Genomic DNA, 16,854 nt, shown 5'->3' on the forward strand with positions numbered 1-16,854 from the left:
CCACGGTCCGGAATCCAAGGCTTGCTATAGTGCTGGTATAGCATCTAGGGTAGCCCTGGCATTCCACTCCCAAGCATAGTCATTTCTTGCTGGTCAGTGGGTGTCCATCTATGGCTTCATGATAGGTGGGGAGCTCTGGTGCCAAAGCAACTCCTTGAGCATGTCTTCTTCATCCTCAAATGGTTTAGGGACACCTTATAACAAAGTCCCAACCAGGTACTGATACCCTAGATACAGAATTTGGTAACAGAAGTAAGAAACAAAAGACATATGACACTCAGTGGTGAGCTATAAGGGGCTTGCATGAGCCCTTTGTTAAATTTTTCTCAAATTTGCGAGCCCCTTCTTGTTTATTTTTTTATATTTAAAAAAAAAATTTTTTTTTTTTGAAGCATATTAAGCAACAAACTCATATGGTAACATAACAAAAATTAGTGTATTCGGCAGTGTATAGATTATTTGGAATTATTGTTTTAACTCCTCTATAACGAATGCACCCAAGTTTGAAAATAAAATAAGTGCATGCGCTATCTTAATCCTTCTCCCTTCTGATAGCCATTCGTATGGTAAAACCAGTAGCCAATCAAATGTTTTATAAAAGATTATAAAAGATTTCATTCTTATTATATTCTGATAGTTAAAAAATGTTTTTCTTATGTAAGATAAATTAACACAGTTGATTGTGTGCAAACATTTCATGTTTAGATCATGAAATATTTCTTTAAAAATGAAAAAATTATAGCCTTTAGGGGTTGATTGTCCTCTCACATTTTTTGATTGGAATTTGTACACAAGCTGTATTAATAAAAGGTTTTGTGTGAAATACGGCTTTTTTTTTTTTTTTTTTTTTTTTCCTCGACGATGCGAGCCCTTTGTTAAAATTTCAATAGCTCACTACTGATGACACTAATATAAATGTACCAGTATTTTTGATCATTCACGCAACAGGTGAAAAGCCAGTAGGGAAAATATCACCCTTCTTTATTCAGAAAGGTTTAGAAGGACTGGCAGGACCTCCCACTGTTAAGAAATTATTCCGAGAAACTATTAGGAGCAACATCATTTGGTGACATACCAATCACAGTAACACCTTATAGAATACTGAATTCCTGTAGAGGAGTGATATCATAATGGGATCTCCTTGATGTTCCTGATGAGGAGGTATGTTCAGAGCTTAAAGATCAGGGCGTGATGGATGTGAGGCTCATCCTGATACATATCAATGGTCACCTGGTTCCAACCAGGAACATCGTCCCTACTTTTTAGACCTAAGTCTCCAAAATCTGTAAAAGCAGGGTATCTCAGTTGTCCTGTTAGTGTACATCCTTAATCTGCTAAGATGTTTTAAATGTCAGAAATATGGGCATGCCTAAACTGCGTGAGGTGGCTTTACCACCTGTGCCCGATGTACTAGTAAAGAGCATGATAACTAATTTTGCTCTGCAAAAAAAAGCTAAATGTGTTCAGCTGTCAGGAAGATCATCCAGCTTATTCTCGTGCATGTCAGAAGTGGAAAGATGAAAAAGAAATACAAAAAATTAAAACAGAACAAAACATATATCAGGATGCAAAAAGAAAGCTAGCCACCACCACACCTTCTCTGAGATCCTCGTATGCTGAGAAGGTAACAATTAAGAAAATGTCAACAGCAACACAAACTTGTATGTCTATTCCACCATCTGAAAATTTCCCCATACCTAAACTTTATGATCGCAAGTGCTTCTCTGTTGAGCACATCAATCGCATGACCTATGGTTTTACTCCAGAGACACCTCATCAAAAATGGTTCCATTCGATGAGAACCCAATTATTAAAGAATTTATAGCAAAGATATCACTTAAACATAAACCACCAGACATAAAGAAAAAAACTGATACTTTGGTATCCACTGAAAGTAAATTAAATTTGCCAAATGACCCTAACACATCAGAGGAAGCAATGCACACTGGTCATCCATTCTTCCCCAAAACTGTTGGTAAATATAAACTTGACAAAGGTAAGCCCTCAACCTCCTGAAAGCTGGACAAAATAATTGTTTTATTGAAAGCTAGACAAAACAATTTTCCTATTGTTTTGGCTTTGTCTATAAAGGCAAAAAAATAGGAAAATTTTTACAATTGAACTGTTGTGGTTTCACCAGAATATCGATGATATCAAGATTTTTTTGCAGAAACACAAACTTTTCTGTTTCTGTCTACAGGAAACATACTTAAGACTCAATGAGTACCCTATCTTAAAGAATTATGCAAGGACAGATTTGGAGGTGGTCCTGCTCATGGAGGAGTAGCTATCCTAGTAGGCAGTCATACTCCTTCCATCATGTGCAACTTAATACTGCTCTGGAAGCAATAGTGATTCGCTTATATGTGGGATTTCTTATTACAGTATGTTCAATTTATTTACCACCGGGTACCGAGTTAAATGAAATCTTGATAATCTTTTCTTACAACTGCCTAAACCCATACTTCTGATGGGTGACTTTAATGATCACAATACTTTGTGGGGTAGTGCCAATGCAAATAGATGAGGTTGAATCATGGAAAGTATCCTTGACAATAATGACCTCTCCCTTTTTGAATAATAGACTTAATACTTTCTTCCATATGCCTACCCACTCATATTCTGCAATTGATCTTACAATCTGCTCCCCTTTCATTCTTCCACTGCTCATGTGGGATGTCAAAGAGAACATATATGGAAGTGATCACTTTCCTGCTCTTTGCACAATGTCTTGACAGGAACTATGTTCACCCACATGGATGCCCATATGGAAAATGGACTAGACTGACAGTAACATTTCTTCTCATCTTGCAAAATTTAATGCTGATACCATCAGTCAAACACCTATCAATGAAGCAGTAAAGTATATAACAGAGTGCATTGTCTAGGCAGTAACAGCTTCTATCCCAAGAACACATCTTGATTTCCACTCTATCCAAAGCCTTGGTGGAATCCAGAATGCCAGACAGCTAAAAAAAGATCAATACAGAGCATGGGATATATTTCGTAGATATCCCACCACATCAAACTTAATAGCTTTTAAGCGTGCTTGGGCCAAAGCACATTATGTGAGACGTCAGAGTCAAAAAACAATCTTGGATCTAATTTACATCATCAATCAATGAAACAACTAATGCAAAAACTGTATGCAATAAAATCCGGAAGATGAAAGATAGATACAGAACACATCAGCTGTCTACCTTGGGACATAATGAATGTATCATCACAGATCCCAAAACTATTGCAGACACTTTGGGCTAAAACTCTGCCAGAATCCTAGCAACAGCCTCATACCATGACTTTTTAATACTAAAAGAGCAACAAGAGAAACAACGATTAAGCTTCTGTACCAAAGACATAGTGCTGTATAATAAACCATTTATTAAAGAGGAACTCAAAAGAGCTTTTTTTATTATCTCATCCTAGCCCAGTAGGCCTCGATGATCTCCATTATGAGATGATAAAGCACCTCCCATCATCTTCTGTGGATCTCCTTATTCTTATTATATGATAGAATATTTACAGAGGAAGAGTTTCCAGACTCTTGGAATAAGTCAATTATCATTGCTATCCCAAAACCAATAATGCAAGTGCTTTTCAACTGAAGATGGGGGTAGTTGGTTTTATGCAAAGGTTGCAAGGTTTTTCCTCCCAGAAACTGAGGTTTTCACCTTGCAAAACAGGCCAACTGGCAAGAAAACATTGCCTTATTTGCTTCACCTGTAAATCCAAAATAACCAATCAGTCTATCCGGTCTATGTTTAATCTTTTCTGTATTAATCTTTCCCCCCCCCCCCTTCCATATGTCATCCTGAAAGTCTATTATATCACCTCTTTTGTACTCATCTACTATGCTCAGCAATTTATATACCAGAGTTCTGATATTGCCTTAGCTACTTGTGTCCAGACAATTCATCATGTAGAAAATTAATCACGGGAAAATTCTTCACAAGAAAATTTGAAATCCTATTTCATGTCATTGCCATATATGAAAAAAAAAGAAAAATAAAGAAATTTTATGTATTATTTATTATTTTGATTATATTTAGCGTTCAGAAATTTTTTTATTCCATATAAAGTTATTAATATTTTTTCATACTTAGATACTACAGGCTCTGTAGATGGAATATTAATTTTTACAAAACTGGCATAGGGTGGTTAGGGAGAACGGACACCATATTTAAAAATATTTAGGGATAATAGTTATTTCCAACTAATATAGTTAACTACAAAGATAATAAGCCGAAAGGCTATTTTACCGGCGAATTTGTTAATATATTCCAGGTCTACCTACTCACTGATGAGACCTCAAAAAAAGTTGAAACCAGTCTGGGTAGTGACCTCTTCTCATAATGTAAAACAGTATTTATACATCTCTTAGGAGCTGGGTTTTACATTATGAGAGAATATTAAAGTTAGTGACGGAGCTTGCTCCACCTTTGCATGGAGTTGCCCTGGTGTTGTACTACCCAAGTGATCATTTACACTTGGTTCCGCCGATAGTTTTTTCGGCATTGATACTCTATGGATGTCGATGGATTTCGACCCGAGTTTCGTACCTGGCTATAAAATAAAACAGCATTTACCATCTCCTGCTCACTTAATATAGTTAACTATTTACATAATCCTATTAACCATTCTGTTAATAGTTAGAATAGTTATTAGAGAGAATAAAATATTTAAGAATAGTTAGGGAGAAAGGGCACAATATTTAAGGATATTTATTCTTCTAATCATTCACTATTTTCCTGTTCTGCGCATTTAGACATCCATCCAGGTATGATATATTTTTTTATCTGAAGAAATTCAGAAGGTGAGGTGTTTCAGTTATTGAATACACTTATTTTGAAAATCTTTTCCTGCATAGTAAAGGCATCTTGTCTTTCAGAGCTAGTTTAAGATCATAGGTGCAATTTTGAGTAATTATATTAAAGAAAATGATAATAAAATTATGTAATCACTATCATAATGATGTAAATCAGCATAAACTAAATTGCCATCTGTGGCTTCAATAGTAGTCTTTACCTTTCCTTCCAATACTAGTATTTTATAACACTATGAAATTTTATATTTAGTCTTCTTTACTGAAAAAAAAAAAAAAAAAATATATATATATATATATATATATATATATATTTGTACTCAGATTTACTCGGTTTAACAATGTTTATTAATATGTTGCTTTAAACTCAACCCTATGTTAGTTTATCGTGTGCAAAATCCAAGTTATAACATTTTGAAGAAATCAGCACAATTGGAAAAGAACTTGGATTTAATTGACTGGCTAATGAAGATGCGGGAAACTTGCTCGATTCCCATTCAGAACAGTTAAGTGAGAAGATCTCCTTCGACTAGAAGAACATCGTGCATATGAAGAGGAAGATAAGGAGTGCAAACAAGAAGAGAATGTTACGACTAAGAAGCTAACTGCAAAAGAGCTTGACCTAGTTTTCAATCGCATTGAGTATGCTAAGGAAATTTTGTTGATGCTGATCCTGATATGGAACAAAGCTTCGAAGTCTGCCGAATTCTTGATAAAGGATTGCCAGCTATCACAAATTGCATGACAAGATGAAAAAGTTGAGCACGATTCAAACATCTTAATTTTTTTTTGTAAAAAATTAGCTCAATCAAATGTTTAAATAAAAATTTAAGCAATTGATTTTTATTAACTGTGATGATTTTATCCTCTAATATATCTTGTTCTGTTAGATATATGAAGAGCCAAAGGCTTCAATTCGGCGACATATAACTTGTTTAAGTTAAGGGATATTATATCCTATATAGTTTCTTAGCCGAATAAGAAACTCAAAGAGTTTCATGCCGAATATAGTAGAAACTATATAAAGTTCGGCAATTCCAAGCGTAAGCAAATACCTGGATACTGCAGCAACTGTCCCTAAAGGTAGTGCAAGCTGAGGCAACTCGTGTCAGAGGTGGAGCAAGTTCCAATCACTATTCTTGATATTTACCCATAATGTGAACTTAGCTCCTAGGAGCTGTATTATTCTGTAATTTTTTATTATTCTTATTCTGTAATTTTTTTCCCAAATTTATGCTAACTGATGGATGAATTATAATTATTCCTGTTGTTTATTGCATTCGCATTATGGGATTTCTCTTAGTTTGCATTAAGTGATGGATTAATTAATCGTATTAAACGAGGTTTTCCTGTACATCATTTCTGGATGGGTGTCTAAGTGCACAGAAAACTAGTGAACTGATCGCAGAATAAATATGCTTAAAAAAGGTACTCTTTATTCCTAAACCACCCTATTCCAGTTTTATAAAATTTAGAGAACATATGTGGAATTATAAGGCAGGTGATTATAATAGTGTTAGACATCAACTTGGGGAAGCTTCATGGAAGGAGGAATTGGACGGCCGGTATATCATTAGTGCTTGTGAAATTGTGAAGGAATATTTGTTAGCAGCAATTGTAAGCTGTATTCCACAAGTGAAGAGGAGGACACAATTTGGTGTAAAGTGGATGACAAACAATATTAAACAGGAACTGCATGTGAAAAAGAAGCTATGGAAGAGATGTAAGGAGACATGCGAAGAGCAGATGCATGAAGAATATAAGACACTGGCCAGGAGAGTGACTAGTATGGTAAGGAAGGTGAAACTGGAATATCAGAATCAATTGGCCCTAAGATCCAAAGAAAATCCTAGGGAATTTTTTTAGCTATGTGGCCAGTAGGAGGAGAGATGATTGTGGAAGAATGGCATTGTGGGATGAAAATGGAAATAGAGTGACTGATGCAGAGGACATAGTGGAATTGTTCAATGAACACTTTATTGGTGTATTTCATCCTTGAGGAGTCAATTTGAATACTAGAGGGATAGGGCAGTTCGAGGTTTAAAAGTGCAGGAGGAGAGCGTGTTCCAGATACTGAGTACTCTGGATGTCAGTAAAGCTGTGGGACTGGATGGTATTTCACCACGAGTTTTCGGAGAACGTGCTAAGGAACTGACAGCTCCTTTGATCTGGCCTTTCAATGAAAGGCTGGCTACGGGAAAGGTGCCCAGGGAATGGAAGGAAGGAAGGTAAGATAGTGCCGTTGCATAAGGGCGGTAGCAGATTGGAAGTGTCTAATTATAGGCCAGTTTGTGTGTCATCAGTAGTTAGTAAGATCTTGGAGAAAGTAGTGAAGGACCGTATACAGCATTGGGCAGATCATGGTAATGTTATCTGTGAGAGTCAACATGGATTTGTGAGGGGGTTCTCTTGTTTTAGTAATATGTTAGCCTTTTATAATAAAGTTACAAGAGCAGTGGATGAGGGGAAGGCATTTGACAGGGTGCCACATGATAAGCTGATATTTAAGTTGCAGCACATGGTTTGGATGTCAGGTTGGTCAACTGGATACAGGATTGGCTGTCTGATAGGTATCAGAGAGTTGTGTGTGGTGGGGCAGTTTCAAGGAGGCAGAGGGTTACAAGTGGGGTCACACAGGGCTCAGTACTGGCACCTATATGTTTAACCTTTATATCAATGACATTGTCAGTGGATTGCAAGGGAATATTCAGTTTGCAGATGATGTGAAGCTGGGAAGGGTTATTAATAATAGTGCAGTAGTAATAGTGTGGTAATCCTTCAAAAGGATTTGAATAAACCAGACAGATGGGCAAATGAATGGGGTGTTAATTTAATGCAGCAAAATGTAAGGTCTTGAGGTTTGGGACACATTGATGGAATGCTGCATACTCTATTGGATGAGCTATACTGGAGGAAATAGGGAAGATTAGCGATCTGGGATTGATGATTGATAGAAATCTGAAATTCAAGGGACATGTTGCAAAGGTGGTGAAGGTAACACAGTGGATTGCTGCAATAATGAGAAGGATGCTGACCTACAGAGATAAAAGAGTTATCATTCCATTGTATAAGACCCTGATCAGACCACACTTAGACTATTGTTCTCAGATTTGGTCCCCAGTATTTGAAGGGGATAAATTAACTGTGGAAAGGATACAAAGGCAGATAACAAAGATGGTTTCAGGACTGTACAATTTTGGTTATGAGGATCGGCTGAGGGAATGTGGATTGCAGAGTTTGGTGGATAGAAGAAGGAGAGGTGATATGATTTGGACTTTTAAACTGTTGAGAGGCGGTTACAGGGTTGACACTGGGGAGTTCTTTCGCTTGGTTGAACAGTGGGAAGGAGTGATGACAAGAAGCCATTCATGGAAGTTACGAAAGGAAACTGTGAGCAAGAGGGTGAGGAGCAGTTTCTTTGCATGGAGGGTAGTTAAACTGTGGAATGCATTGCCTGATAGAGTAGTGAGAGTGAGAACGGTCAATGAGTTTAAGAAGTGGTATGATAGACTTTGTGTTTCCTAGGAGGGACCTCCTATGATGAGTCCTGTGTTTCCTAGGAAGCACCTCCAGTGATGAGTCTTTTGACTCCTTGTAGGCCTAAATAATAATAATAATAAAATAATTTCAGTTTTCTAGCAAATAATATTTTCAGCGCATTTTTTGATGCAGTGAATAGTTCTCACGATGAATTGTCTGTGAACCTAGATACTCATCTGTGGCTGTGTAAATGAGTTCTTGTCATGGCTAAAAACCTATCATATCCTTCTCATCTGTCTAGGAGGGGGTTGAGTCCCCTCCTAATGAGGGGTTTTTACTTTTTTTTCTGTCCTCTTCCGTCAGGGACAGGTTGAGTCTTCCATATTTCCACAACAACCTCCAGGAGTTTGGTTTCTTTCGTGGCTGGTGAGCTGTCTATATGTTTGTAATCCAGAGTTGACCTTTATTGTTGTTATCCATTTCTTGGTCTTTCTTTTTTCTTTTATTCTTGCATACAGATTGGTAGTTTTTTTTATTGCATTTTCTCGACATGTCTGTACTACTTAAGTTGTCTTCTTTTGATCTTTTCGATTAATGAGTCTGTATATTTTAGGTCTTGTCTTACAGTTTCATTTGTTTTCTTTTCTGTCCATTTTGTTATATTTATTTTTCTGAGATATTTCATCTCGATAGCCTCCAGATTTCATATCTCGTAATGAGGGATTACTAACGTATTAATGCAGCCAGTTTGCCACTCCTCTGCTGCATCCTGCTAAAGGCAATATTTATGATTGTATCCATGTGTGTTCACAGGGCCGGTTTGCCTACTTGCAGGATGAAAGCCCCAGATAAAAACTGGGGGGGGGGGGGCTGCCCAAGACCAGCTATCTTGGCTATGGCTGGGGAAGATCCTTAAGCTCCTCACATAAGGACACTCCTACCCCAGGCATATGGTTGCAAAGTGCATAGCCACTAGGCTAACCACTCAGATAGCTAATAACCTAGTGAACAAATTTGTACTTAGTAGTCCAGATGTGGCTTTATTAAGACTTATGATTTAAACCTCCATGGAGTCACAATACTTGTTGTGGGAGGCGCATACTGGAAAACACTAGGAAATTCAGTCTATCATACCATTCCTAGAACTCACTGACTGTTTATACTCTCACCACTCTATCAAGCAATGCATTCCATGGTTCAACCATCCTCCAATCAAAGAAACCACTCTTCACCCTGTTACTCATAACTTTTTTTTTTGTAACTTCTATGGATTGCATCTTGTCTTAGTTCCTTTCCCCATTCCACCAAATGAAAGAACTTCCCAGTGTCAAACCTGTATCTACCTCTCAACAGCCTTAAAGTCTCAATCATATCACCTCTCCTTCTACCATCCTCCACAGTCCGCATTCCCTCAGCCTGTCTTCATAACTTACATTGTACAGTCCTGATACCATCTTTTTTATCTGCCTCTGCACTCTTTCAACAGTTAATTTATCCCCTTCAAATCCTGGAGACCAAATTTGAGAACAGTAGTCCAAGCATGGTCTGATCACTGCTTTATGCAATGGAATGACAACTCTTTTATCTCTGCAAGTCAGTGTCCTTCTCAGTATTGCTGCAATCCTCTGGGTTACCTTCACCACCTTTGCAGTATGTTCCCTGAATTTCAGGTTTCTATCAATCATCACTGTTAGATCCTTTGCCTCCCCCACTTCCTCCAGTACAGTTTCTCCAACAGAGTATGCAGCCTCTCATCGATGTATCCTAAACTTCAAGACTTTTAGCTGCATTAAACATTAGACTTTGGCATAATTGCATTTTTTTTTTAAATTTTGAATAAAGGAATCCTTTTAAAACAAGGAATTAAGAGCAGAGTAGGATAGCAAGTGAACTGGTACAAAATATCTATTTTTAATATTTGCATATACCAAACTGTTAAAAATACATACTTATTAGTTCATTTGTCAAAATCCCACTGTGCATATAAACAGTTTTAGAGCTGAATATTTAAGAATATTTTAGAGCTGAATTTAAGTACTGATAAATAATAGACAGACTGAGATTATTTTATCTTCAAAAGAGTGGAAAGCAGTATCGCTAAGTTACCACAGATGTGTCCTTTTTAAGATTGGAAATAAGTGTTTCTTAAAATTCCTTAATTTCATTTTATTTTTAAAATTTTTCTTATAAGGATAAAGATGATTTAAAGAAAATACTTGAAAATCGGCATAAAAATTGAAATAAAAAAATGTCATACAGTAATATAAACAAGAGCAGGTTTTTCTTAATATATTAGTTGCTATGCTGTACCATTTCCATGTCGTGTAGTTGTTATTTGCTATACATTTGCTTGTCTGATATTGGTCCCCAAGCATTGCTGTTTGTGCAAACAGTAATTGTTATCATTACTATTATTTTCCTTATTTTCTTTCTTTTATCTTTTTTTCAGGGATACTTGAAAGGATGTCCCATGCAGGATCTACTGCCAGCTCAGTGAAGCGTCACATTAGTGCCACATCAGCACAGTGGGCAGAACATTCAGATATGCCAAGCGATGTTTCACAGCATTCCCTTTCTTCTCATCATCACCATCATCATAGCTACGATCCAGAATGGGAAGCTAAAGAAGAATTGCGGTTACGTGAACTTGAAGAAGCCCGAGCTCGAGCAGCTCAAATGGAAAAAACAATGCGCTGGTGGTCAGATTGTACTGCTAATTGGAGAGAAAAATGGAGTAAAGTAAGGACAGAACGTAATAAAGCTCGTGAAGAAGCTCGTGTACTCAGAGGGAAATTAGAAGCCACTTCTAAAGAATGTTGTACTCTCAAGAGGGAAAAACAAGATTTAGAAGTTGAACTTGATAAATTAAAAAATGAAATTCAAGTAATAGGAAATAATAAAGATTATACCAATGATAGAAAGGATGAACTGAGCTTTCGGACAAGCCCAATTAGTGAACGAATAGCTGCAGAAAGGGATGTAGGACCTGCTGAAAAGCTATCTATATCTGAGGCATCTTCTCCTCATGCTCTTCGACCTAATATTTTAGATGCCATCTGTAATAAATCTGGAGAAGGTGTTACGCATTCTTCAGAGTTGAGTAACGTGTCTCAGCCTAGTAGTCAAGACTTAAAATTTTTAGACAAACTTCTTCATCAAAAAGATAATAAAGACAGCTGTGTAAATAGTATTTCTTCACTTAATGACAAGAAAGGGAGCAGAATGTCACAGCGAAGTGTAGATGATTTCACTAGCCCAGTACAAGAATTAACAGAACAAAAAGTTGCAATGTTGCAACTTAGGTTAGATGAGGCAACAAAAACTATTTTAGTAGAAAGGCAGTAAGTATAAAGTTATCATATATATTTATTGTTAATTAACATATTACCGCTGTTTATAATAACTGATGTTTAATGACTTTTAATAAATTTTAAATAAACAAATTTGTGCTTCAAACTTATTAAAATTTGAAGCACATGAATAAAATCACTAATTATATGTGTGTCTCAAGAAAAGTTTGAAATTATTCTATATAATAATAAGAATGTAGCCCTGTGGTAATGTTTTTGCTTTCACAGTAATAGATCTCTGGGACAGAAAAGAAAAAGGAATAAATAAAAAAAACAGATTCTGTTTAACCACGCTACCGGCCAGAACGTATATATATATGTCCACATTACTATGGATGCGAAGTGCATATTAAAATTGTAATACCATTGATATTACATTGAAATTGATGATGGATACAAAGCTTTTAGGATGTGTGTTTGATCTTTAATAGTTGGTAAGGTGGTTAAGTCACTCTCATCCACAAAAGGTTTATTTATAGACTTATAATACATTCATACTATGGGTGGGCTGTGGACCTTTTTTCTGTTTTTATTTATTTTTTACATCATCATCATCATCATCATCAAATTTCTGCCATGTACCCTCAAGGGGTGTATAGGATATGATAGTACTAAAGAAAAATTTACATCATTACTGACTTCCTATCTACAATTTTCTTCCAAATCAGTCTGCTACTTGTCAAGACTCCAACATTACCAGATCTTATATTTCTATCGCCTAAGGCACTTTGTACCATATCAATCCACCTATATCTTGGTCTACCTCTGGGTTGTTTTGCTGCCAACCTGGCAGAGAACACTTGTTTTGCTAATCTTTCCTCCTCGCCCATTCTGTTTAAGTTACCATACCACCTGAGATTAGCTCTGCTTAACGCATTCCTGGATGCCGACAATGTCAAGTTCTTTCCTAATATTCTCGTTTTTAATATGATATTGCAATTGATGCCATCTGTTCACGCCTCTAATCTTTCTCAGGACTCTCATATCTGCAGTCTCTAGTCTTTGGTCAAGTGTTTTACTTCTGACCCAGCTCTCAGATCCATAAGTTAAAACTGGTTTGAACACTGTCTTATATAATTTAGTGTTCTGACTAATTTCTCTCTTATTCCATATGAATTTATTCAATTGACTTCCTACCATACCAGCTTTGTTGATTCTGTTGTCTATTTCCATTTTTAATTTACCATCTTCACTAAAAATCGTGCCTAAGTAGCTGAAATGTTTTACTTGTTCCACAGGTTCTCCATTCACAACACAGTTGACATTTTCAATGATTCTGCCTATTTTCATTGTCTTTGTCTTTTTATTGCTGACCATCATACCATATCTATTACAACAGTTATTCATTTTAGTCAGAGAATCTTGCAGACTTGTAGCGGATTTATTTAGAAGTATAACATCGTCTGCATAAAGCAAAGAGCTGACATTAACATCTCCAATTTTGATATCATGTTTAATACCACTTTCCTTCATAATGTGATCGATATAGATAATGAATAACAGAGGGGAGGGATAATGTACATCCTTGTCTCACACCTGATTTAACATTAAACCATCTTCCTGTACTTCAATTCTAACTTTTGACTTACATCTCAAATAAAGACTAAGTATTGCTTGATATAATGATCCATCGACACCATATAACTGTAGCGTATTGAATAGCTTCTCTCTTGGCACCTTGTCATATGCCTTTTCCAAATCGACAAAACTTAAATACAGATCTTTGTTGTATTCCCATGATTTCTCCACTATTTGTCGTAAAGAGAATATCTGATCCCGACAGCCTGTATTTGACCTGAATCCGGGTTGTTCTTCACCAAGCTTTTCTTCCACAATTCCTCTCAACCGTTTCTCTAGTATATCTGCATATATCTTACCAGGAACACTCAGTAGGGATATACATCTGTAATTCTCACATTTATGGGTACTATGAGAGCTCTACTCCAATCGTCTGGAATTCGCCCCTCTGTCCAGTCATTCTGAACTATGCAGTGAAGCCACTGTAAGACTTTTATACCACCATACTTAAGCATTTCTGGTCGAATATCATCTACTCCTGCTGCCTTTCCACATTTCAAGCCTTTGATGGCATTTTCTACTTCAAATATGGATATGTATTCCTGACTGCATGCCTGGTCAGTGTTTTTTATCACTGTGCTGTCATCACTGCTTGTTTCATTTAGCAAATTTTCAAAGTAATTACTCCATACTTCAAGGATATCTTTTTCTCCTGTTTTCATGTCACCTTTATCACCTCTAACTGCTTTTACCAGCACTCTTTCCTCCATTCCTAAGCTTCTTCAACAACCTCCAGAATATTTTGCCACCTTCTTGATATTTATTTTCTATGCTCTTGCCAAAGTCCTCCCATGACTTTTGTTTAGCTAGTTTTACACACTGTTTAGCTTTCTTACATTTGTCTCTGTATTCTCTAAGAGCACAAGCTGACTTATTTGCCAGGAACTTTTGATATGCTTTCTTCTTTTCCTTCACTGTCTCTTTAACTTCCTATGTCCACCAAGGAGTTCTTATTTTTCAATCCTTGCAGACAACTTCACCACATGCCTCTCTAGCTGAATCAGTCAGGATTTTCTTCAAGGCTTGCCACTGAATCTCCAGGGTTTGGTTCCTGTTCTCAAACTCTTTCATTTTTCTTTCAATAATCTTTGTGTATTTTAGTCTACAGTTCACATCTGAGAGCTGCTCAACTTTTATTCGCTTTAAAACTTTCTTACATGTCATTCTTTTCAATATGAAATTCAATTTTATCCTGCTGAAGACTAAATACTGATCATTTCCAATTTCAAATCCTCTGTACACTCTGGTGTCCTGCACCAGGCAGAAAACATCACTATCAACAATAACATAGTCAATGAGACTTTTCTTATTCCTTGTCTCTTCTATCCATGTGAATTTGTGCACATTTTTATGTTGGAACATGGTGTTAGTAATAACCAGTCCATGTCCTGAGCAGAAATCCAAGAGGTATTTGCCATTGTTATTAACTTTGCTCTTTTCTCCAAATTTTCCCAAAACATTTTTGTATGTCTGAAACTTCCTACTCTGCTATTTAGATCCCCAACAAGGACTAATTTTTCCTTTATCATTGTGTCAGTAGCTTTCTCTAGAGTCTCAAAAAATTCCTCCACTTCTACCTAAGTAAAACCTTCTGTGCGACCATAGACACAAATAAGTCTCATTGTCCAGTTCCCCATTCTGATTTGCCCAAATCACTCTACTTGAGTCTGACTGCCATTCAAGAAGATTAGTCTCGTATTTTGTGTTGAATACTATGGCTACTCCTTCTTTTCCTTGATTATCATTGCCTAAATATAACATTTTGTATTTATTGCTCAGAAAGATCTCGCCAGTTTTTGTCTTTTTTGTTTCAGTTACCCTTTTATGTCGATCTGGTACTTATCTAATCCTCCACTAGCTCAATTTCTATGCTATTCAGGCTTCTTATGTTGATAGTACAGATCTTTAACTCTGGTGATGTGTTTTCAGATTTGTTCCAGTAGCTGACTTTTTGCTGTTCGCTCTGGTTCCCTGGCGAAAACAACAGGGGCCTTGTTTAACCGGGCGATGCCACAGCCGGCATGAAATTTTGTCATGTTGTACCATCATTTTGTATTTTGGTTTAACCAGTAGGAATACAATTTGGTTGGCTAAATCCCAATTTGTCAGCCCATCCTCGTTCGTTCAGTATCCAGGTAGATATCCAACAGGGTGCACCATGAGAAGGTGAGGATTGGACATTAGGTCAGAAGCCCTGGTCGGTTCTCCGTATTCCTTTAAAGGCTACGTAGAGGTCTTCTCTCAGTTTTACAGCTTTGACCCTTAAGCACCCCTTATTTTTTTACGTAATTTGGAAATCCTGCTCTAGCAACTAAACATAAAACATTTCCAAGCCATTTCAGTCTTCCAGTGAGCAGGGCAGAGGTTTCGTGCTTGACAAAAATTCATCCTCTATCTATATCACAAAGACAATCATTAAATTTACTTACATTATATTCAAATTTACTTACATTATATTCAAATTCCGACATCAATACAATGCCGATTTCTGAGTCATTGCCATTGAACCTTATATTTTAGACATTTTCTGTTTTATACATGTTAATTCCTTGGGGTTAAATACATGGGCTTTTAAGATTATGTACAACGTTAATGCAAAGTTAGTTTAGCGTGTTTACGAGTTGTGATCTCTGTAAAAGTCGATGCAAGAAAAAGGAAAATTTCTACTGTATTGAATTTTACAAGTATACGTATTATCACATGAAAGTTGTGAACATTCATGTCCAAGGCATAATTCGAACCAGCAGCTTGTTGTTTGGAGAGCAGATACGTTAACCACTCTGACAACCAGATCAGCTATTTGCTATCAAGAGGAACTTTTTTTTTTTAGCTAGTTCATGAGTTAATAATCTTTGGAACAGACATATAGTGTGTCCTCCTCCACAAAAAAATGTGTTTTAATCCCTCAGAAAAATTCATTGTGGAAGTCACACTTTTCAGACAGTAATATACCACTGAGGGTTTAGTAATATGAGATGGCAATCAGTTATTTGCCATTCTCTCAGGCCTTAGTCTTGAAATTGTCTCTAGCTCTGAATTCAATTACCATTGATAGCTAAGGGTGGGAATTGGCTGACCAATGATTTCCAAAGTTAGTTAGGATCAAAAGAGTTTTGCCCTACTCCCTTTGGAATTAAAGGCAATAGTGAATTCATTTAATTTATAAGGTTACTGCGAAAAGTTTTCCATAACATGTCAGTTGATATTCTTATCAATTTTGATAGGTCCATTGGCGCCGCCTTATGAAAAGCCTCAGCTTTGTAGCATTCCAGTAGCCTGTTTTGGCTGACATCATTATAAAATAGCCAAGTTAGAACCAGCACAGACCAAGGGAATCTAATTTCTAATTAAAGCATTACGAGAATGGTTGAGAGGTGTTGATGCAATGTGATTTCTCTGCTGCGCTCTGAATTTTTAAGAGAGTCTATCAGTCGATGCAGATGATCACTGGAAGTGACTTAATCTTTTGACAGTGGACAGTAGTTTGGGTATCTGATGCTCTTGCTAAAATAAGTTAGCCAAATTAACCATGTATAATCTAAAATCTGATATAAATCCCAAGTGAAAATAATTAATGGAGAATGAAACAGCACACTTTTGAAATTTCTGATCTGATGGGACAGG

At 36.5% G+C, this 16,854-nt stretch overlaps 1 protein-coding gene across 5 annotated transcripts in view; it reads left to right on the top strand.

Moving 5' to 3' along the window:
- Positions 1-16,854, top strand: part of LOC150096537 (coiled-coil domain-containing protein 102A-like) — a 404,861-nt gene that overhangs the window by 209,227 nt on the left and 178,780 nt on the right. For all 5 annotated transcript variants that reach the window (XM_090407898.1, XM_090407899.1, XM_090407900.1 and 2 more), the window contains exon 2: positions 10,752-11,643. In XM_090407898.1, coding sequence (XP_090264024.1) covers positions 10,766-11,643 — 878 coding nt within the window. In that variant the 5' untranslated portion in view covers positions 10,752-10,765. The remainder of the gene's footprint in view (positions 1-10,751; positions 11,644-16,854) is intronic.

This window comes from Typopeltis vanoorti, chromosome 18 (assembly GCF_054136105.1).
Source record: "Typopeltis vanoorti isolate ZY-2024b chromosome 18, IOZ_Tvanoo_1.0, whole genome shotgun sequence".
Taxonomy (NCBI): domain Eukaryota; kingdom Metazoa; phylum Arthropoda; class Arachnida; order Uropygi; family Thelyphonidae; genus Typopeltis; species Typopeltis vanoorti.